The 20,722-nt window shown below is 49.9% G+C and overlaps 9 protein-coding genes across 9 annotated transcripts; 4 read left to right on the plus strand and 5 right to left on the minus strand.

The window, feature by feature from the left end:
- Nucleotides 1-177: 177 nt before the first annotated feature.
- Nucleotides 178-826, plus strand: CDV56_103641 (MARVEL domain-containing protein; the record flags this gene model as incomplete). Its single annotated transcript, XM_026757260.1, has 4 exons — nt 178-321; nt 379-482; nt 538-660; nt 712-826. The coding sequence occupies 4 exons, from the start codon at nt 178-180 to the stop codon at nt 824-826; spliced, it is 486 nt and encodes a 161-aa protein (XP_026618476.1).
- Nucleotides 827-1,900: 1,074 nt separating this feature from the next.
- On the plus strand, nt 1,901-2,770 carry CDV56_103831 (CVNH domain-containing protein; the record flags this gene model as incomplete). Its single annotated transcript, XM_026757450.1, has 3 exons — nt 1,901-2,101; nt 2,161-2,171; nt 2,221-2,770. The coding sequence occupies 3 exons, from the start codon at nt 1,901-1,903 to the stop codon at nt 2,768-2,770; spliced, it is 762 nt and encodes a 253-aa protein (XP_026618477.1).
- A 675-nt stretch (nt 2,771-3,445) lies between these two features.
- Nucleotides 3,446-4,041, plus strand: CDV56_103969 (uncharacterized protein; the record flags this gene model as incomplete). Its single annotated transcript, XM_026757588.1, has 2 exons — nt 3,446-3,451; nt 3,508-4,041. The coding sequence occupies 2 exons, from the start codon at nt 3,446-3,448 to the stop codon at nt 4,039-4,041; spliced, it is 540 nt and encodes a 179-aa protein (XP_026618478.1).
- A 678-nt stretch (nt 4,042-4,719) lies between these two features.
- Nucleotides 4,720-6,873, minus strand: CDV56_104105 (putative Melibiase subfamily; the record flags this gene model as incomplete). The annotated part of the gene is made up of 1 exon (XM_026757724.1): nt 4,720-6,873. The coding sequence occupies one exon, from the start codon at nt 6,871-6,873 to the stop codon at nt 4,720-4,722; it is 2,154 nt and encodes a 717-aa protein (XP_026618479.1).
- A 916-nt stretch (nt 6,874-7,789) lies between these two features.
- On the minus strand, nt 7,790-8,731 carry CDV56_104407 (putative integral membrane protein; the record flags this gene model as incomplete). The annotated part of the gene is made up of 5 exons (XM_026758026.1): nt 7,790-8,212; nt 8,260-8,333; nt 8,381-8,417; nt 8,476-8,495; nt 8,557-8,731. 5 exons carry the CDS (start codon nt 8,729-8,731, stop codon nt 7,790-7,792), a joined length of 729 nt encoding a protein of 242 aa, XP_026618480.1.
- A 302-nt stretch (nt 8,732-9,033) lies between these two features.
- On the minus strand, nt 9,034-9,852 carry CDV56_104525 (YoaK family protein; the record flags this gene model as incomplete). Its single annotated transcript, XM_026758144.1, has 1 exon — nt 9,034-9,852. The coding sequence occupies one exon, from the start codon at nt 9,850-9,852 to the stop codon at nt 9,034-9,036; it is 819 nt and encodes a 272-aa protein (XP_026618481.1).
- A 1,083-nt stretch (nt 9,853-10,935) lies between these two features.
- Nucleotides 10,936-14,568, minus strand: CDV56_104682 (alpha-galactosidase; the record flags this gene model as incomplete). The annotated part of the gene is made up of 3 exons (XM_026758301.1): nt 10,936-12,484; nt 12,538-13,144; nt 14,439-14,568. The coding sequence occupies 3 exons, from the start codon at nt 14,566-14,568 to the stop codon at nt 10,936-10,938; spliced, it is 2,286 nt and encodes a 761-aa protein (XP_026618482.1).
- A 1,152-nt stretch (nt 14,569-15,720) lies between these two features.
- On the plus strand, nt 15,721-17,085 carry CDV56_105078 (uncharacterized protein; the record flags this gene model as incomplete). The annotated part of the gene is made up of 3 exons (XM_026758697.1): nt 15,721-16,151; nt 16,218-16,473; nt 16,528-17,085. 3 exons carry the CDS (start codon nt 15,721-15,723, stop codon nt 17,083-17,085), a joined length of 1,245 nt encoding a protein of 414 aa, XP_026618483.1.
- Nucleotides 17,086-17,525: 440 nt separating this feature from the next.
- Nucleotides 17,526-19,103, minus strand: CDV56_105219 (sugar porter family MFS transporter; the record flags this gene model as incomplete). Its single annotated transcript, XM_026758838.1, has 1 exon — nt 17,526-19,103. One exon carries the CDS (start codon nt 19,101-19,103, stop codon nt 17,526-17,528), a length of 1,578 nt encoding a protein of 525 aa, XP_026618484.1.
- Nucleotides 19,104-20,722: the final 1,619 nt, after the last annotated feature.

A 20,722-nucleotide genomic window follows, 5' to 3' on the forward strand; every position in this document is an offset into this window, starting at 1 on the left:
TGCTTCACAATTGGATGAGTAGGACATAAGAAGATATGTCTTTTTTGACATCCCCCCGTCATCTAGGAACTAGTTTTGAATAACTATTGGAAATATCGCGATACCAGTTCGCCAGCTGCCTATCTGCATAGCCTTGCTCCATCATAATTTTCTCGATTCACTTGGACTGCAGCCATCATGCTGTCGACGACAGTCACTCGTCCCATCGTTCTTCTCACTCGCTTTATGCAATGGTCTAGTGCAGTCATTGTCATGGGTATCACATCCTACTTCATCCATAACTGGCCCAAGGGAGAGCATACCATCTACTGGGAAGTCATTGTACGCAAACAATCATCTTATTCTCTCTGTGCATTGTATCTGAGCTGATTTATTTAGTCAACAATTTCTGTGGCTTTCTTTCTTCCAGGGTTTGTCTCGCCGTTTATCCCTAATAAACTAAGCATGTTCGTCTTGCCCATCGACATCATCTTCTCTTATCTGTATGTGTTGCTCTTGGGACATTCGGGGATAACTACGCATTAACATTTAGTGCAGCTGGTTGACTGCATTTGTCTTTGCAGCCCAAGACTACAACTGGCATGATTGTGCTGTTAATGCACCCCCAGGTGCCAACTGCGCCATTAAGAAAGCTAATGAGTCGTTTATCTTCCTTGCCTTGTAAGTGACTGTTCTATACCTCATGCCTCCTTAGCTGACCTGCATATTCAGCATCTTCACTTTCTTCGCCATCGGTCTCGAGGTGGTTAATCTGTGGGCCCAGCGCGAGTCTACACACTCCAATGGTGGACATGCGTCCACGCAACCTCCCACAGCCATGGCCTAACTACTTCTAGGTTTGGATGACAATGATTTCTACTATGATGGCGGGCTACCTCTTCTTATATATAATAAGGATAACTTTTAGAGGCTTTCAACTAGTTCGTAACGAGTTAATCCTGTTAAGTTTAGACAGACATATTTACTCTTACTGCTTCTTCTGTAGTACTAGTAGTAGTGTTATAAATCCATAATTATATCAAGTATCTTTACCTATCTAGTTAGATAATTGAGGCTTAAGAATATTTATGAAAGAAGATAAACAAAGAAAATTATCAATTAATATTAGATTACTCTTAAGCCCTTTACACTTCCGGTACAGTGATGGGTCTCCTCCTGCGGTCGTCTGCTGCTTTACTGCTGGCAGTACTAGTAGTACTGTGGTATAAACACCCAGCCAACCAGCTTCACTCCCCGCTCAACATGCATCTGGCGGTTGAACATTTAAGTTATCAATATTTAATGGAATATAGCTCATTACGTCAAAGTAATGGCTAATAGTTGATGCTAGGTTTAAGGATTGCAACTTGCAGCCGTTCAGCCGCAATTGAGGTACCACTAGTCAATAGCGTCCCTGTGTGATGGATTAATCCAGGGCCATTGGTTCGTTGTCAAAAATATTAGCGAGTGCGCAAGGAAAAAGGCAAGTTTGTCCCGAAGGACGTTAATTAAGCTTATGCTGACAGCCAAGCTTGATGACGCGGCTTCGAGGAAAAGGAATCACTCGACTGGACTAGCGCAAGGAATCATGGCATGATTGAGCATAGCTGCAGAAGAGTCTGTCACGTCTAGGCTCCTGACTTCGGAGTTTTTCAGCCGAGCAATAATAATAAGCGGGGTCATAACTGCTTAGCATGTGGGTATAAGCATCCAAAGGATCTGGCGAAAGTCCGTGCCACCACTCAGGATCAACTTTGAATGCTCGGAGTTGGATGGACTGTATGCTTTAGAGCTTATCAATCGCTGACCAACATCGTTGACCTATGGCCAGTGCTTGATTAATTGGTGAAGAGTGCGGATATAAAGGTGAAGGACCACCTCCGGTCTTACTCTTTCCCTTCCCAAGAAGCAATCTGTCACCATGCACGGCACAGCCCTTGCTTTGCTGACTGCCCTAAGTGCATCACTTGTCCTTGCCCAGGGATACAGTGAAGAGTGTTCTGATATCTATCTCAACGAAAGTTGGCTAGTTGCAACCTGTCCCAAGGATGACGGCAATGACAGCATCACTAGCAGTGTCTATCTGCCGAACAAGATTGCCAACAGTAATGCTGTGCTCGAGGTGAGTGCTCAACTGTCATCATTGCTTATTTTCTCTGACCAAGACTAACACATGTACAGTGGGCCATCGAGTACGTCCATCCCTTGTCTGTGGACCCGTACCTACTGACAGACTCGCAGCGGAGCTTACTGGAATTCCTGCAAGGACTGCTCGCTCACCAACAGCGGATCAACTTTGCAGTGCTCCTGCAAAGGCTCAGCGTCCCCGTACAGCACCACAACATTGAATCTAGGTAAGGCCCTCAGACAGGTGTTATTTTATCCCTCTGATATCTTTGCAGAGGAACATATCGCCAACTACGACGGGCACCTCCTTTCAAACCTCACTGGAGCCATCACCTCTGTCCCAGCGGATTCCTCGTATTCCGTTCCCTCGGACTTTGAGGTGGAGCTTGAGGTGTCAACACAAAACAACTCGTGCGCCATATATGGAGGGACCATCACGCTGAACCGCCCAACAAGCTGCTTCTATCTCAACCTCGGGGTAGATTACTCCTGGGCATGCGGCAACTCGGTGAACAACCAAGGCTGGGAGATTATAGGGTTCTCCGATGAAGATTGTACAAGTGACCCGGTTGCGACCTTCACACAGGACAACCAGGGCACTTGCTTGACGTTTTCGACAGGTGTCAAAGGCTTCTCGGTGACTCCCTTGTGGAATGCGGACTAGGCTAAGGATGGATCAAGGTGTTTCCCTAAGATTGTCATCAGAAGTCGGAACTCTGTGGTTCTGGCTGTTATTGGCCTCTTAACCGATGAATACGATTACTTCAGTGATGAACATTATTACTATCCAAGATACTGTAGAGATTATAGCAAGCTTTTTGCCACACTCTATCAAGGTACCCGCACTGGCTTGAGCGGTTCAGATCTTCACTATCTTCAGGAGTTAGAACACATGGAGCTCCTCTCCGATGTTGAAGAAAGACTAACACATCTGGTTGTCTTACTCAGTATCTGACACGAGGACAGCTGGTATAGACAAAATACAACTCTCCACTGAATTTCCACGATGGTCTCAGACAAGGAACAAGGATTGGAGAAACAATAGCTTCATCTCCTTGTTCTATTGTCTCATCCGCCAAGTCTCAGATCCAACACGATGTTTGGAAACAATGGCATTGTCTTGGTTTGCGAACTTGAGACAACAAGTTGGAACCTTGAACGTCTCCCTGGAAAACACATATAAAAGTCAGTCATCTACCAGTGATGGCAAGATTCTTTTTCTCCTACAACTATCTCTGTTTTCAGAGCGATTTCCTCCTCGATCAACTGATCTCCCTACGCTTAATTGATTCTGGTCTAATTTTCGAACTTCCTGTCGACCGGGCATCTTTCTGCGAAAATGATGGTAAGTCCAATCCTCCCCATACCCGAACTATGCAATATACTAACCAACTGATCTAGTCCCTCAACGTCCCTGAATTGGTCACGGTTGTTAGCCACCTCTCCCTGCGCCCCGCCAGCATGAGAGGGGTGGCCGAAATGTGGAAGAACATCCTGGTGAGGTTCTTCCCCACTAACGGGTATGCCGAGTTCCCCTTCCAAGGCACTGACTACTGTATCAATCTTGACCTGAATACTCATGGTGACTTGGGCCTAGGCTCCGTCGTACGCACTCAGGGTTTCAATACGGGCGTCCACTTTCTTCAGGTCAACTTCGCGGCAGCCCCAGCTGACGGCTCGGCTTTCTCCTGGGAGGGAAACGAGCACTTTCTGAAGCAGGACCTCCGTCGTTCGCTGCAGAGTGTTCCTGACGACCGGAAGAGCGCCATCTATGGGCTAATCGCAATCGGGCCCTACGTGCGCTTCTACAAGTACATGCCTGACGGTCAGTGTGCTCCTGTCACCTTTGTGGAAGGCAAGCAGACGCTGCACATCCACAGTGACCAGGCGGCCATTCGGGAATTTCTCGCCGGCGTCAAGGAAGAGTGGATGTGAAGGGGGATCAGGCACATGGTGGTAGCCTGAGGACTTCCGTTGATTAGTGACTGAGCTTGTGATTTAGTGCTTCTTTTACTTTCATCTTTTTTGAGGATGCTATCCCTTGGGGTTCTGATCCCCTGAGCTTTGTGAGATTTGTGAGCTTTTCCTTACTGCGTCGATTATCCCGGAATTCATTATAGGCAAGACTAGTCCTAAATTGCATCCCATTATTTGACAGTGTGATACTATCAAGCCTTGAGCTTCTACTAAGAAGTAGGTCTGCACGGTCTTCCCGTGGCCTTTCCCCGGGTCATAGAATTGTAGATTGTGTAGCGTGATAGCTCTGTTGAATCACTCAATATTTAACAAAGAGTATTCCTGCGCCATATCAATTAGAACTCTCCTCCATGGAGCCAGATAGCTAGTGGAGGTCAGAGGATGATAAATAAGATTCAATATGATACCGCAACCCCAATCCTACAACTGCTTCTTCTGGGCTGTCATCGGCAAAGGAGCCAGCCACGATGCCCTCTCTGTGACATCGGACTCTGCGTCGATCTTCTCGTTCAGTTTCAACTTTTCGAATAATGATCCCGCTTAAACCAGCTTGATCCCCCTAAACTCTTCACCAGTATATAGAGCTCGCACTGCCTATGCCGCACGTCTCTCCATTCTTGATCCAGAGTCACCAAATTACTCCGCTGTCAGCTTGACAAACCGAGCCCCCAATTCGGACGGGATGGTGACTTTCAATAAACCCGGGTTAGACACCCATTTGATCGTCGCGGGAAGCATGGTAGGATAAAGAATCTCGCTGCTAACAGCCCTACCACAGAGTCCTCTGATGGGCAGGTCAATGGACTCGGGACCACCTCGTCTCCAAATGGAAAGGTAATAACGCTCATGAGCATTGTCATCGCGCTTCTTCACAGCAATACCGAGTGAGAACCAATCATCATGCCACTGTGGAAGACCCAGAGGCCAAAATGCGGTTCCAGTGGGCAAATCGGCCCGTATAGCTCTATAGACGTCCATGCCCTCTTTGACCAAATCAAACTGCTCCCGCTGGAGAAGATCTAAACGTCCGCTTAGATGGATGCGGCCCAGGAGACTATTAACCACTGTCATCGCATTGAGCTCATCATCCCATGCCGGCTGCGGGTAGGCCCATATTGCTCCTTGTTCTGGAGCAACAGCGGTAGGGAGAGCCGATGCAATGGCCGGGTAGCGGTCTGGATCTTGCTGGTCGCTCGACGACTGGAGAGCGTGGACCGCCAACATGGCGTAATCCATTCGCTGGGCACCGCTGGAGCAGTTTTCGACCACGAGGCCGGGGGAGAGATCGTGCAATTCATTTACCCAGCGCAGATAAGCGCGGTTATGCTCCAGCTGGCCGGAGCCAGGACTTGAGCAGTCGATGTCTGTCCCTTGGGTGACATCGATGTTATAGTCGAACTTGAAGTACCCAACGCCATCTTCGGTAGCAAGACGATGGATGACGGCGCTCATGTGTTCTCGAACGGCAGGATGGCGGTAATCAAGTTGATATCGATTCTTCTCCACGACGCGATGCCCATCTCGCTGGAAGAACGCTTCGTTTGGCAGCTGGTTGGCCACAACACTGCGGACTCCAATGACTTCAGGCTCAATCCAAAGCCCCGGTATCAGTCCTTTATCCCGGATCTGACTCAGGAGGCTTTTGAATCCCGATGGAAACCTCTTCTGAGATGGCTCCCACAGCCCAACATCGTCCCACCGACCGGAGTCGTCGGCATACCAGCCAGCGTCAATCACAAAGTACTCCGCCCCTGCTTTGACTACAGGATTTACATGCGCCAATATTTTCTCCTCAGTAGGGTCGCCCATCAAGCAGTTCATGTAATCATTGAAGATGATCGGTAGTCGGACATGGTCTCGATGCTGACGCCTTATCCGGCGTCTGTACCGGGTCATTGCTGCAAAAGCCTTTTCATGGTCGTCCTGGACGTGGCACAGAGCTACAGGCACGGTCGTAAACTCGGTTCCCGGGGCGAGCCTCTCCCTCCAGTCATGCTCGGTCTCTACCGGTCCACCAGCAGCCAGATAAATGCTGTCCTTCCAGTCGCCTATCTCCCATCGCCACGAGCCATTGTTCTCCACCTGCCAGAGCCAGGTATCTCTGTTGTCCACACGCTTCAGAAGTCCCATGGGAAGATGTCCTTCCGTGGAAAAGGTGCAGCGGTTCGACACCGAATAGTGCCCCAGCGTTCCCCAATGATACTCAGGCCGTCCGTAGACACCGTAATCATCAATTCCAAGACTGGGCAAATCATGTTCAACCCACTGAGCTTCTCGGAACCACGAGTTGTTCGGTACGGAGAGTTTGTACTCGTGCCACCATCTCTCCGAACCCGCCGATAGCCCACCGAGAACTAGCGACGTGAGCTGCGTCACGAAGAGGTCTTTGTCGCCATCGTTTCGAACGCTAGCCGTTGCACGTAGCACGGGGAATCCCTCGTAAATGGTGAGGTGCGAGGTCACGAGCGCCCCGGATATACCGTCTTTTAGTCGAATATGGAGTGTCTGGGTGTCTGCGCCGTTATCGAACTCATGAGACTGATATCGCAGACGAGCACCGACATAGCTTCCGACAAGGCTCTTCGAGGATTTGTTTCTTTCTGTTCCTTCTCCGGCCAGCCGCACCTCTACCAAGGGCGCATACGAGTCACTGAAATTTTTGGACACGGGGTTCGGCGAAGTGCCGGGAAGAGGGAGCACCTCTTGTAGGAAAGCTGCCCCATATTTGTCAATAAGGACTTTGACTCGAAGAGCATGGCTTTCCAGTGTAATTATTCGCAGCGGCATCATGATGATGACCTCCAGTCACCGGTGTCTCCAGGGGATTTCCTTGACCAGGAGGAGAAATCTGGTTTCAGAAGAGGGGTAAAATGTCCGCTGCGCGAAGTCCGGCTAATGATGCGCCAATAAGCGTCATGAGTTGGTAGTTCACCTGTACGATCCTTCGCTAGGTTGATATCATACACGACTCACTCCTATTAAGAGGATAACCTACTCATGTTGATATTGAGGAGCTCCAGTTGCCTGTCAGCTATTAGCTAATCTGCACGCCCCTTCAGGACTGGGGTCACATACCACTAGATGATACAAGAGACCAGTGCTCATCCAGAAACTACCCAGAGCAAAGCACCGTCACGCAGTGGTTTGGAGGATATTTCGTTGACGAACTTGTACAGGTTTGACGTTGTAAAGTCCTGGTAATTCGGTTCCTGCGCTGTACTTACTATGGCAGCACAACTGAGGCCACATTGTCATAGCTGCCCCAGCAACATTACCGAAAAGCGCTCTTTACCGCGCGCACATGGGTCTCGGGAAGAGGAATATCGTCACATGTAAATCCGTTAGGTGACATATGCCGATGCTCCTGATCTGCCTCTTTACATCTACCCAGGAAAAAGGTGCGAATACGCGTGGACAGAGAATCGATGTTGCTGTCCCTGGTGCTTGTGCTGGCGTGGCTGCGATTGCGGCTGGCTGTGGGCCAATGGAGCGAAATCAAAGTCTTGACTGAGGGTAGGCAGGATATAAATATTGCCACGCAGATTTCTACCGCTGACCAGTTGAGGGGAGCAACTAGGATCCCTGATGTGGTTGGTTAGTGGAAACTCTCCCAAGGAGTGAGAGGATTTACATGTATGATCTGGATCGAAGTTTTGGATATAAGTCACGCGAATGATGCTCGTCACGCAGACCCTGGATGATCTGGTCAGTAAAGGCTTTGAAGCAATTCAAAAGGGTCTCCATACAGCAGCCCCAGTGCGAACATTAGGACTACAACGAACTTCTGGGGTCCGCTGACTCTGAGCCGGAGCAAGGGAGGAATTGGTAGAACGAAGATTGCTATGTCCGTCGCTAACTTGATGCCGAAGCTGGCATAGTAGAATGCGGTGATATTCAGACATTGACCGTGGATGCTGCCTGTTGCATCCCATGCCTTCTGGACAGGTCGGCATTGTAGAATGACCACGATCATCTCTTCAATGCACTCCATAATCAGCAGTACAATCAAGGCGATGCACAATGATTTGAGGACCCGCGAGGGCACAAATATGTGCATGTACAAGACGCAGAACGACATCTTGATCGTGTTCAGAGCAATTATATAAACTAATTTCGAAACAAATACAAGCTACCAGATGTCAACGGGAGGTCCCTGCGGACGAGTGAGGAACTTACCTTGAGAAACATGGAGATGGTGGACGGATGCTGCGCGATCAGTTCAAAATGTCTTCCATAGCCATATCTAGTCACTGAGTCCATGTTAGAATCAGGCGAGACCGGGGATCAGCTGTCATACTCCACATTGCGACAAAACACAGGACAAATGTGAAAACCTGTCGATTCTCAATCAGCATATGTACACAGCACTTATCGTGGTATACGTGACCATACCCAGCTTGTGAAGCAAAGAACTGGCAGGGATTAGCCCAGCAAGCCTATGAGTTGGTGATCGAGCAGAGTAGTATGACTTACCGTCATCAGAACGAACCTTGAAATATTGATATCGTACAAACAGGCGCACAGCGACAGCGACAGTGATGACAGCCAACAAAATAACGTTGCAGGCGATAATACTAGACACCCTGGACTGCTCCAGATACGCTGGATGCGCAGCGCCCTCGGAATGCGTGGAGTTTGGGTGGTCCATCCATATTCTTTATTGAAGCATTACTGACTTGTATTTTGCCATGCTGCACAATGGACAGTATGATAAAGCTATAGGCAATAAATCTGGGTCTTGAGATGTTTGACGAGGCTAGAATGATGATATCAATGGCTGTCGCGCCATGGCGTTCCAACCCATGGTTCCTCCCCTAAAAACGATCCTGGGTCGATATAGCGGCAGACACAACCACGGATAATGGAAGATGCCAGAATTTCAATTCCTGCATGACGTTTTGACGGTTATCGTGCCTTACTGAGATCTTCTGGCGCCAAGAATCATGCACATCATGTGCACTCGCAATCATCAACCTGCTGTGCTTTCCATCCCAGCCAGGCGACGGCAATCAGCCCCTTAAATAGAACTGCCGTCCACAAAGCTCCCATCAATCCAATCGGGCTTTTAGCCCAGAGGCCTCCTAAAACCGCTCCAAGGACTAAAGAGCCAATCGCGCCCGCGCGCCTCCTCTCCTCGACCGCAGAAAGCGACGGAAACTTGGGGTTGGAGAAGAAATCACAGTAGATACTGGTAAGCACCACACTGGTTAACCCATTAAACTGCAGGACGCGGCTCGTCACAGCCTGTCCACTACTCTGGAACGCGACCAGAACTTGAGGCGCGAGGACTTTCCAACCGAATTCCGAGTCTCTGGATGGACGGTGAACGGTCACGATGGTCGCCGCGACTGCTACACAGAGCATCTGGACGGTGAATGAAGCACAAAGCACCCAGCGCTGTCGCGACGAAAACCGCCGGTGGAAAGAGGCAAAGCAGAAGGACCCCAGGCAGAAGCTGAAAATGGAGACGCCGGCTTTGATCCAGCGGGTGCTCTCGTCTACTCCGATCAGACCCAGGCCCAGGTACACGGTGTTGCCTGTTTGCATGCTCACAAAGGAGCCCCAGATAAACACTGCGGAACTGTCAAGTAGACCGGTAATGACATAGCAGAACAAGAGCAGTAGATCTCCATAGTGAGGGTTGATTTCCGAGGTCAGATGGGCGGCGATCCGGTGGGAACGCGACTTTGTTGGCGCAGTGTTGTTACTGTTCCCAGGTCGCAGTAACCAGTCTGTCTCGTGTGGAATCGACCGATATCGAGGTGTCATTTCGAAAGTCGAGTCGTATTCCCGACCGAGTTGTGGCGGTCCTGGAACGGAATGGCAGGTGATAATATCAGCAAAGCCCAACGCGTCTCTTTTCCGTGTGGAGCATATGACGTCGTGTGTTACAGTATTACCTGCGACCTTTGATCAAAACAATCACCTGCACTTTGTTTGGCTCTTGAGTAGATCAGGAAGATAGATGTATCTTGTATTAGACTCAATCCAGCAAGATTTTATTCTTCACTGGCTACTAGGTCACATACTCACAGTATCCGATGGCAATGTGGCTGGTGTTGCTGCCTGAGGCAGAACGCAGTAAACAACAGGATGGTCGGAATGGCAAGATCAGGAAACAGAGATATCACCGTGGAATCCTTCGATGAATAACTCAATGGGCTAGAACAATGCCTCAAAGATGTGCATGAACTGGCTACACAACAGCGGTGTCCATCTGTGGCACCATGGCTGAGATATATATTTCTACAAGACTGGCCAGTATCGGACATGCCGGGGCCTCGCGCCTACAAAATGGTAGGACAAGCATAAGGCTTGGAAGGAATCTGCCGATTATCAAAGCGCCTCCAAAGACTAAGGTATTTACTGTTTACTACATACCATTCATAATCCTCTACATTGGTGAAAGTCAAGCCATCACTATGGCACTACACGCGAATGGAGTGTTTGAAAAGGATGTTATCATTTAACCTGCTACTACTGCTGCTGCAACGCACTTCAAGTAAGATAAATCATAGCCTCACTCGGTGCGGGGGCTTGTGAAACGAAGGGATGTGAGTTGAGTTTTTAGCCTTGGGCTTTTGCAACCTATTGAAGATGGTGTTTTAGTTCTGCGAGAAACAGGATTCCCAGGCATGCCTCTAGTATTCCCTCATCCGACTGTTTTCCAGCTACTCGAGTAACCTGGCCATTGTGAGATCCCTATTCTCTCTACACCATATGCAATTTCCCTGATGTTAACATTAAATTAGTCGCAGCTGTAGCTTCGTTGGACCCAATTGGAAGGTTCGGTAAATATCAGTTTATAGTAGCTGGATGTAGTGCCAATCTGTGGCATTGACAAATAGCCGATTACACATTGACCCTTTCCAAGAAGACGACTTTGCTGGCATAATCCGTACTGAACGAATATTGCAATCCAAGATTCATCAGCATATTGCCCGAATACGGCCCCTGGTCGTCGACGCGATACATAGCCAGCGGGTCCAACCCCTGCAATCTCACCCTCGGCATCGTATGATTGACATTCGGGCCAAGCTGAAAGAAGAACAAGACAGCCTCTGCCCCATCGTCCGAGATGAACAGCACAGCAGGCCAGTTTGACTCCTCGGGTAGGTTAAGTCTCCACATATCACCCTTGAGCACGGCCGGGTTCACCTTCTCCGCCAGCGCAATCAGCTCCGGCACAGCGGCCTTCTCTTCAGGGAGGATCTTCACCGGGTCGAGCTCAAGGCCGAACGACCCACCCATCATGGCAACGTGCGCTCGGAAGGTGAGCGGGATGGTTCGCCCTGTCTGGTGGTTAGGCACGGCGGAGACATGTGCCCCCATTGCACTGGCGGGGTATACTAGCGAGGTACCCATCTGGATGAAAATACGTTCCACGGCGTCGGTGTCATCCGATGTCCAGACCTGAGGGAAGTACTGTAGAACCCCCGGGTCGAAGCGTCCGCCACCAGACGCGCATCCTTCCCAGAGGATATCGGGGAAGCGTGATGTGAGGGTGTCGAAGACGCGGTACATTCCAAGCATGTATGCGTGGTTTGCGGCGGGGGAGGGTGTCTCGTTGATGGCCCGGTTATGGTCCCATTTCACGTAGCCGATGTCTGCGCTGTTGAGGATGTTGGCGATGGCTTCGACGATGAATTCTTGTACGTCGGGTAGAGCGAGATTCAACACAAGCTGGTTGCGTTGTTCGGTGCGTGGATATGGGCCTGCGTGGAGGACCCAGTCCGGGCGTTCGCGGTAGAGGCTGGACTCCGGGTTCACCATTTCAGGTTCAACCCAGATACCAAAGCGGAGAGTCTCCGACGAGTTGGCAACCTTCAAGGAGGTGATGTCTTGGACAAGAGGGGCGAGTCCATTGGGAAATCGTGCTGGATTGGGAATCCAGTCGCCCAGACCGGCTGCGTCTGAGATTCGAGGGTACTTGTCGCCAAACCACCCGTCGTCCATGACGAAGAGCTTCACACCCAACGCCGCAGATTCCTGTGCCATGCGGTACATGTTCTCCTGGTCGATGTCGAAATACAAACCCTCCCAGCTGTTCAGCAGGACGGGTCGGTTGTCCGTAGCAAACTTGCTCTTCATAAGATGGTTGCGATACAGGCGGTGCAGAGATCGCGACATGCCCCCTAGACCGTCTTTTGAGTATACAGATACACACTCGGGAGAGGTGAGTGTTTCCCCTGGCGCCAAGGGCCAGGATAGCTGGTCTGGATGGAAACCCATAGACACACGTGTCAATCCCTGCGAGCCCTTTTCAACGTTGGCAGCAAAGGAGCCGGTGTAGACCAGTGAAAAACCCCAAGCCTCGCCTTGGGACTCGCTTGTAGAGTGATGCGCCAGGGCGACGAAGGGGTTGTGCAAGTGGGATGAGAAGCCTGTTGTACTTCCGAAACTTTTGAGGTAAGTCAATATAGTCTGGTCTTATGGATTGTATGGCCGACTTACCCCTGTATGCCATAGTCCACCTGGCGCCTCTGTCGGTGCGCTTCTCGTGCCCAGTCCCCCCTGAGCCCAATCATATCAAGATCCTCACATGGTAAATCCACACTCAAACTCGCTAGTGCCTCAATCGAAATTGTGCCTTTGCCCTTGTTCGTGATGCTCACGCTGCGCACAATAGTGTCGTACTTTGGAAACATTGAGTACATTAGATCCGCCGCCACTTCGCTATACTGGTCATACAAATGCACCACCAGCGTCGTGACATCCTCCTCTGTACCGAATGTCGCCGGCAAGCCAGGCAGCGCAGGCTTGCCCTTCACCACCGTATGGGAATTGTACTGAAAAGCTGAAACGGTATGTCCCTGTGACTGGCGGATTCGGACGGCGGGGACTCGAAAATCTCCCCGTCCTTGGTCAGGGAACTCGCGGCGTACGCGGTCGGGCATACCAGTCCAGCCATTGACTATGGGAGCTGGGTCATCGGGGATAGGCCCATTGACGCTGCCGCCGAAGTGATCAGAGCGCAGATCGCCGGTGCTCTCGTCAACGTGGAACCGGTAGGAAACATTGAGGCCGTTAAGGGCGAAGGTTTTGCCGTCGACGACAATAGCTGGCACCGACAAGGTCAGAAATAGGGGATAATCGTCCGAAAAATGCAAACGCAGGGACGCGCTTGATCAACGTTTCCTTACCATTGGCACTCGGCGATTTGTGAGCCATCGTATCCTATCCCGGGGAATCAAGCGAGTCGAAACTAGACGTGCAGTGACTGAAGTGACTCTGCTGTCTGGGCCTGGCGTTCCGACAGGAAAGATTCCCATCTAATATATCTCAGCTGTAGTCAGCCCCTGAAATGAACAAAAGCTCTCCTCTCGATCGAATGACTGACAGCTCTTTGCCTCTACAGATCTTACCGGTCCAGTTGACAGCCAAAGTGGGCCGGATTTCCCCCACTCCTGTTGTTAACCAAAACCGCCACGGCCAACGGCCCGTCAAGTTGGAGCTTCCCATGGCACGCAGCGGGGCAGACACGTTGCTTTGGCCTCGTAGAGGTGGGTATCTATCAGGGTACTTGCATATACATTTGAACCACCACGGGCTGTACATCCGCCATGACCTTTGCACTTGAGATCTTGTCTGCAAATAACACCGGGAATCTAGGGTGGACGAGAATTAACCAAATATTTCCTACATCGAGATCAAGCGATCTGTTTAATTGCTTCAGTCTACCATCACGGACTGTATTCCACAAGAAGGTCTAGATTTTGATCGTGAAGTTGATTCCTCCGTGGAGGAAGCAGGGTCTAGTTCCGATCTCGGCTCAGAGATGAAATAGTGGCAGAATATAGCAATAAAAGGCTAACATAATGGGCTGCTTGGGATTACAAAGAGATGTCTAAAACATCCAGTCATCAACGACAAAGGAAGGACCGGGAGGATGAACGTGATATTCGTATGGGTGAATGATGAGATAGGTATCGAGGTGGTTCCAGATCGAGCGCAGGCAGCCCGGACTAAGAGGTTGAAACCATTTAAAAGCACTAGCTTCGAGTCGTTGGAGCACCGCTCAAGTCATGTCCTCGGTGAAAGAGACGGATCAAGAAGCTGATTGACAAAAAGCTCATGCTCAAGGTCAGGATAAGATTGCTGAATGGACTTTTCAACGTCATCAGCAAGACACAGGAGGTGTAACCCTCAGTGACGTGGTATTTGAGATGGACGATGTGTGACTTCACGCCAGAGGAGCAATTTGTGATAGAAAGTTCTTAAAAGAGCACTAATGAAGAGAGAATCACAATACTTAATCCTGGGTTGCCTCCGCTGCCCGTCGGAGGTACTCATCTTCATATTCGTAGGATCAGCCACCCTTCTGGAACATCTTCGGCAAAAAAGAACAAACATACCGGCAAGATTCCAAGTTTTCAGAGCGTAGATAAGCACGCGTCGGAAAGGCTCTTCATCGAACTGAAAGGCTAGCCCATACGTCCGCTTGAGATATCCGACTGCAAGGACAGCTTCTCCAGTGCACATCATGGCTGGTAGGGGTACGCAAGATATCTTCCTATCAGCCTCAAGCGCGTCGAATTTGGAGCAGATATCTCTGACCATCTTAATATATGATTTAATCGCAAGGAGTGAGATTTTAGTGACTAGGCAATTCGAAGCACATAAGAGCATGCACGCTAAAGAAATGGCGTTTGCCCCATACAGAACTGCCTAACTCCTGGGTGTTTCCTCAAATAGGTTTTCCATGAAGTGCATAAGTGTATGATTGAGAACTGCAAACGTTCGCATGACCAATTGGCGTCACTAGACCGTCTAAGCATCTGGACTTGTCCAAGGATGCGAGATCCCTGGATTCAATCCAGGGAAAGCTTTCCTCATCGCGTTGTATATGATCAATATTCAACCAGAGAGTATATCCCAGCCTTACATAATTCCTAATACTTATAGAGGTCATGTTAAGCTAGGAAGCTCTAAGCTTATATAACACTAGTAATAGCCCACTCTGCATTATCTCTAATAAAGGCTCCTGTTAGAGCTACAGAAAGGAGATGAGGTGTTGGCCAATCTGATAGATCCTGTTATGGTACCTCGCCAAAAAGAGACCAGCATGTTCTTCTGAAGCCTACCTGTCGTCCTCTTATGAACTTTTTATCAAAGTCACTGGACGTACAAATCAATCCTCGATTAATCAAATAAGAAGGTCTGGTCCTTACAACCCAGCGGGCACTCTAGGCTAAAACACTCCATAAGAATTTAGCTTTTAGAGACTGATTAGTGGTTATTATCTCCTAATTCTACCTATCACATCTATCTTATGGTGTCAGTGTTATAACAGGCTCGAGCCCCTTGCTAAATTATCACATGCTCTTCTTACACTTTACAGCTTACGTTAGATTTCCTTTTAGGCAAATCCGGTCATTGCGCTTCTTTCCAGAGATCAAATTCCCAACCTCAAACTTCCTAGATATCAATGAATTGGTTCATCAACTATATCAAGACGATCATCAGTCGAACTCCATCTCCATGGACAGCCTTCAAGCAATCATGCCAAATTTCCCTATTACCTCATTACCAAGTTTCACCATCGCCTGGTCAATTGCCCCTTATGTTCTTGCTCTTCTGGCATGGCTAATCTACCTTTGTTCCTCCCATCTATTCAACTCAGCCAAAGCCGCTCACATGTTTCCAACGACCTCAACAACTGGTGATGAATTTCCCTCGGAGGCACCAGAGGCCTGTCTCTCTCGAATCAGAGCTCTCCAACATGCGCATGAGACGGCTGAGAAACTGAATATCTTGATCGAGAAAGCGGGCGCGGGTACCTGGCCCCCCTGTGCCACGCACGGCGATGCCTGGCCAGCGCCCCTGCAGGCGTATCATGACATCTACCTCACTCTGGCACCGCTCCTGCCAACAACAGAGGCTCTTTGCGATGACAGAGCTAACGCGGTCCGCATCGACGCTTTCAGAACGAGGATGAAGACGCTTCTGCGCGAGCGAATCAACCTCGCTGCGGTTGAGAATATTCTCGGCTCCGGCCAGGACAAGGTCTCAGCAGACGCGTGGAACGGGTTCTTCGGCTGCATTGCCATTTCTAGACATGCCTATAGGTACAGTAATCGTCCCTTTCCATATCCAACCCCGCCCGAACAAAAAGCCAATACAATATGGAAAAGATGGGCCACCATTCCAGTTGTAAAGGCTGCCCAACAAGACAAGCTCATCTCCTTCCCCGCCGAACTGGACATCCCCTGGACACACCTCCAGAAGCGATACGGTGTGGCATCTGCTGGTGGAAATGTCACATCGAATTACTTCTGCAATTTCACGACGGACGGGACCCTCGTATACGAAATCAACCACGGGATGTCCGATCTCATTAAGACGGCCGAGTATAACTTCGGGCATATTTTCCCCGCCATGGAAAGATTGGTTCATGTCCCTGCTTCCTTCACTCATTTCAGGTCTCATTAACCAACGCTAAAGGCACTTCCCATATACGAGCACATCGTCGCCGCCACCATCGCCTTTACCTCTTGTAACATCCCCACCACACTCCGCCACCTCCGCGCTATTAACACCCACCTCCGCTTTCCCCTCAAAATCTATTACGACACTCTCACAGACACTAAAATATCCCGCAGCATTTGGATGACATATGTCCAGGGTTTTCAAGGCTGGGGCACCGGCCACCTCACCGCCGATGGCGAATACATCGAATACGACGGGCTATCGGGAAACCAGCTCCTGCTGCCCATGATCATAGATGCTTTCATCGGGATACCGCTGTACTTGACGGAGGAGAACATGAAGCGATATATCCCCGTGCAGCAGCGGGAGTTTGTGGATTCCGTGCGGGAGCATAGTTTTCGCGAGGTGGCGAGAGAGAGAGGGTTGATGGACGTTGAGGGGGAGATGCTGAGGATTGTTAAGCAAATGCGGGCGAGTTCCTCTCTTCCTCTTCAGCATGGGCGATTGTGCGGGGACGGTGCTGATGTTGAATGCTTGATAGGTGTTTCGGGCGACGCATCGGTCCAGGGCTAAGCCATACTTGAGCCTGCCTGCTCCTGAGAGGTTTATCATGACTGCAGGCAAATCGGTGCTGGAGAGCGCTACCATCCAGAACCTGAGGGCGGCTTTTCAGTTCCTAGACACTTTTATGGCGAAGAGGCTGAAACAAACCGTCTAACGTGTATTGTCAGTTGGGGCTAGGGTTATGGTTTTTTGAGATTGTGGCACTTTTATTTGCCCTGGGCTGCTGGTGCTGTTGTTGTATTCATACACTGGCCCCTCGCCTTCGCCGATACGCAGGTCATCACCAGCTATCTGTCCACCATACCGACATCCATATATACAGAATATTTGTTTCCGCTCAAAACGGGCCTTACCAAGAAATGTAAATTGTGTATGAAGACCGTGGTGCAGCGCGTAGTTTGTTCTATGTACGTTGGATATGGCAGAGTATCTGCTGATCATCACTTCGACTAGACCTTCTCCGCCATCTCTATAGAGCAACCGTCGCCCTTCTTGTTCATCTCCATCAGCTCTGCCTCGGTTACCTCTCCCTGAGGCAGATGCCTTGCCATAGAGACAATATCCCAGGGGGACGTCGCATCCCGGAAGACATGGTTCAGCAACTCCAGGTTGCGGTTCATCGTCTCTGGGTAGAAGAAGTACACCAGCAACGGGATGCACGCCGAAAGAACGGCGTACATGACATAGTACTGGTACCCGATGGTGTCCAGCGCGATGGGAGTGACCATCACGACGACAAAGTTCCACAGCCAGTGGTTCGCAGTCGAGATGGACGACATGGCAACACGCAGTCGCACGGGAGCCACCTCGGTGCAGTACAGGAAGTTACCGCCCAGGAAGCCGATCGGGTAGAACAGATTGAAGAGGAAGATGAAGATGACGGATCCAATTGAGGCGCCCTTGTCATCTGCGCCACGACTGTTGGTGATGGCCAGAGCCACCATGCAGATGGCCATACCTGTGCCACTGATCATGAAGACGACTCGACGGCCGAGGCGGTCGATGGTGAAGAAGGCGATGAAGCAGCAGAGGAATTTCCAGGTCAATGCGCAGGCAGCGAGGATCTTGGACAGACTGGCGCTGAGTCCGAGATTCTGCTCGAATATGGTCGAGGCGTACACGGAGATCAAGTTACCACCGCACATCTGCTGGAAGAATTGCAGAACGATACAAAGACAGAATCGGTAGAATAGCCGCTCCTGATCATTGGGATCGAACATCTCCATCAACGAGCCTTTCGATTGGGCAGTCAACTCGAGGGACGATTCAATACCAGCGATTTCGGCCCGGACCGCCTCGTCCGTGGCAGACACTCCCTTTAGCGACGCCAGTGAGTGGCTTGCTTCCTCGATGCGGTTGACCTGGACCAACCATCGCGGTGATTCCGGGAGCAAAAAGACAGAAAGTAGGATTACAAGGGCAGGGAACAGCGACAGGGCGAGCGGGACCCGCCATTGCGTCGTGCTCTCGGGGATGCGAGTCAGGCCGAAATCGATCCAGTTGCAAAGCGAGTATCCGAGACACATGAAGATACCATCGATGATGACGTGTTGTCCTCTGTTCTTTGCCGAAGAACATTCCGACTGCCATACCGGTACAGCCACGCTGTACTGACCTACCCCCATACCCAGTATAATACGGCCGATGACGAACTGCGCCAATCCATAGGATGCCACTTGGAGGACCTCTCCGATAATTGCGAGGATAGAACCGAGGAATATGGTCTTCCGGCGACCCAGCCTATCCGAGATCAGCGTGCAAGAGAGGGCTCCGATGAGAGCTCCGATCTGGAAGGAGGCAATGACAGCGCCCTTGCTGGTGGAATTGTGAGCTTCGAGAGATCCGGTCGTGTTGATGGTGTCGATCTGAGGGAAGGTCTCGACCCAACTCTGGAGAGTCGCCAGGGGGCCAACACCGGCTTGGTTGTATCCAAAGACGATGAAGGCAGGGGCGCCTATCAAAGCCACCTGGGCCCAGTGCAGGGCTTTTCCAGAGAGTCCGACAAATTTGGGAGATTCCGATGCCATGGTGAGATTGATGGAGCACGAGTCTCTCCAACTGCAGTCCACTGGGAGGATTGACTGGCCTTTATATCGACCTGTGGAGACGAGATGAGACAAGACGAGTCACTTTCAGCAACACATTTCTGATCCCCCGACTTCCCCATTCGCGGGGTCTCCAGGCACTGGCCCCGTATCTTTGGAGGGAATTACACTATCATTGTGATTTGTAACAGCATCGTGCGTTGGGGCAGATCAGACCATTGAAGCGAAGGTCATAGGTCGGACATTTTTCTTTCCCCCCTCTGTCCCCACCAGCCGGTCATTCAACCCCCGGAACCTTCCCGAATCATTAGTGATGCATCCTGCATTGCTGCAGCATGGAGTGTGGTGGATCGGGCCAAGAACGCCAATGACCAAGCTTTCCTTTTAGTCTTTCTCGGATGTCTTGGATGATCTTGATTGTGCGGCATAAAGCTTGCATCTCGAGTAGATATTTACAGGTCACAACAGGCCAGTATGCCAATAAGGCTTCGAAGTAGGGGCATCAATAGCTTAAGGGTAAGAATAATCAGGATGCATTGCTTAGTCCCTGACCAAGTTGTCATGATCCCCAATGTGTTTAACTTGACAAGCATTTAATTACAACTTCCATTAGTAGTGAAATATTGTGATCCAGGGCCTGAATTGTTAGAAAGTAACGGAAACCAATCAAGCCAGTTATCGTTGGAAATCTCTGGCCCAAGTTCAAGGTAGTCATATCCAGCATATTTGCATGACAATAGTTGATTCTCGTCAACTGCACAAGAGAGCAATTGGTCAGGGAAAGGATTCCCTTCCCACCAACCAATTGCCTGGACCCAAGGTCCCATACCGTAGGGGTCCACACACCAGACATCTTCTTCAACGCAAAGCTGTAGCATTGGAGCACCAAGGGTAGGTGCAACACAAAGGAACCCCATGGTTGGCTCTATGAAGAACTGATTCGAAGCATCATCTTGGGCGGGGCCAATGCCTATAGGGTTGGGTAAAGCAGTATCACTTAAGGCTGTAGTAAGCTGCTGGCCATCTGCTGTAGTGCCCGAACCACACACAGTGATATTGAAAATCTGGGGATTGTTGACATTCCAGCAAGGTGCAATAGGCTGGCCTGATTTACTATGTTTCAGAGTTAGTAAATAGTAATGGTTTCATGGAATGTATCATACATGAAAGCTCCAGAACTCATTAGCCTGCCTTGAGGCATTGAGCTCCCAGCCAATTCAGCGCTGAACTGCGGGTTCTGTTTACTGAGTGAAAAGGGTAGCAGCCCTAATATATCAGAAGGGAACTTCATCCTCGCAATATAATGATGGTGTTGAGTAGGGTCTAGGGATAAGAGAGTTCTTTCCTGCTGACCTACGGATAAAATGAAATGAAATAGAGACTAGGCTTGATTACTTTAGGTCTATATTGTTATTATAAGTACTACTAGATAGGCCGCAATACCTGCGTCATTGTGAAGTAAGCTTAGGCAATATCATATGTCATGTAGCTTTGGCAATATTACTTCTGATTTCCGAAAACAGACAGATATGGTGCTGTTACCAGACCGTATAGCGGATGGCCAAAACTTTTGACATTAGACAAAACGAGCCAATGGTAGG

Source organism: Aspergillus thermomutatus (genome assembly GCF_002237265.1).
Source record: "Aspergillus thermomutatus strain HMR AF 39 chromosome Unknown NODE_7, whole genome shotgun sequence".
Lineage (NCBI taxonomy): Eukaryota > Fungi > Ascomycota > Eurotiomycetes > Eurotiales > Aspergillaceae > Aspergillus > Aspergillus thermomutatus.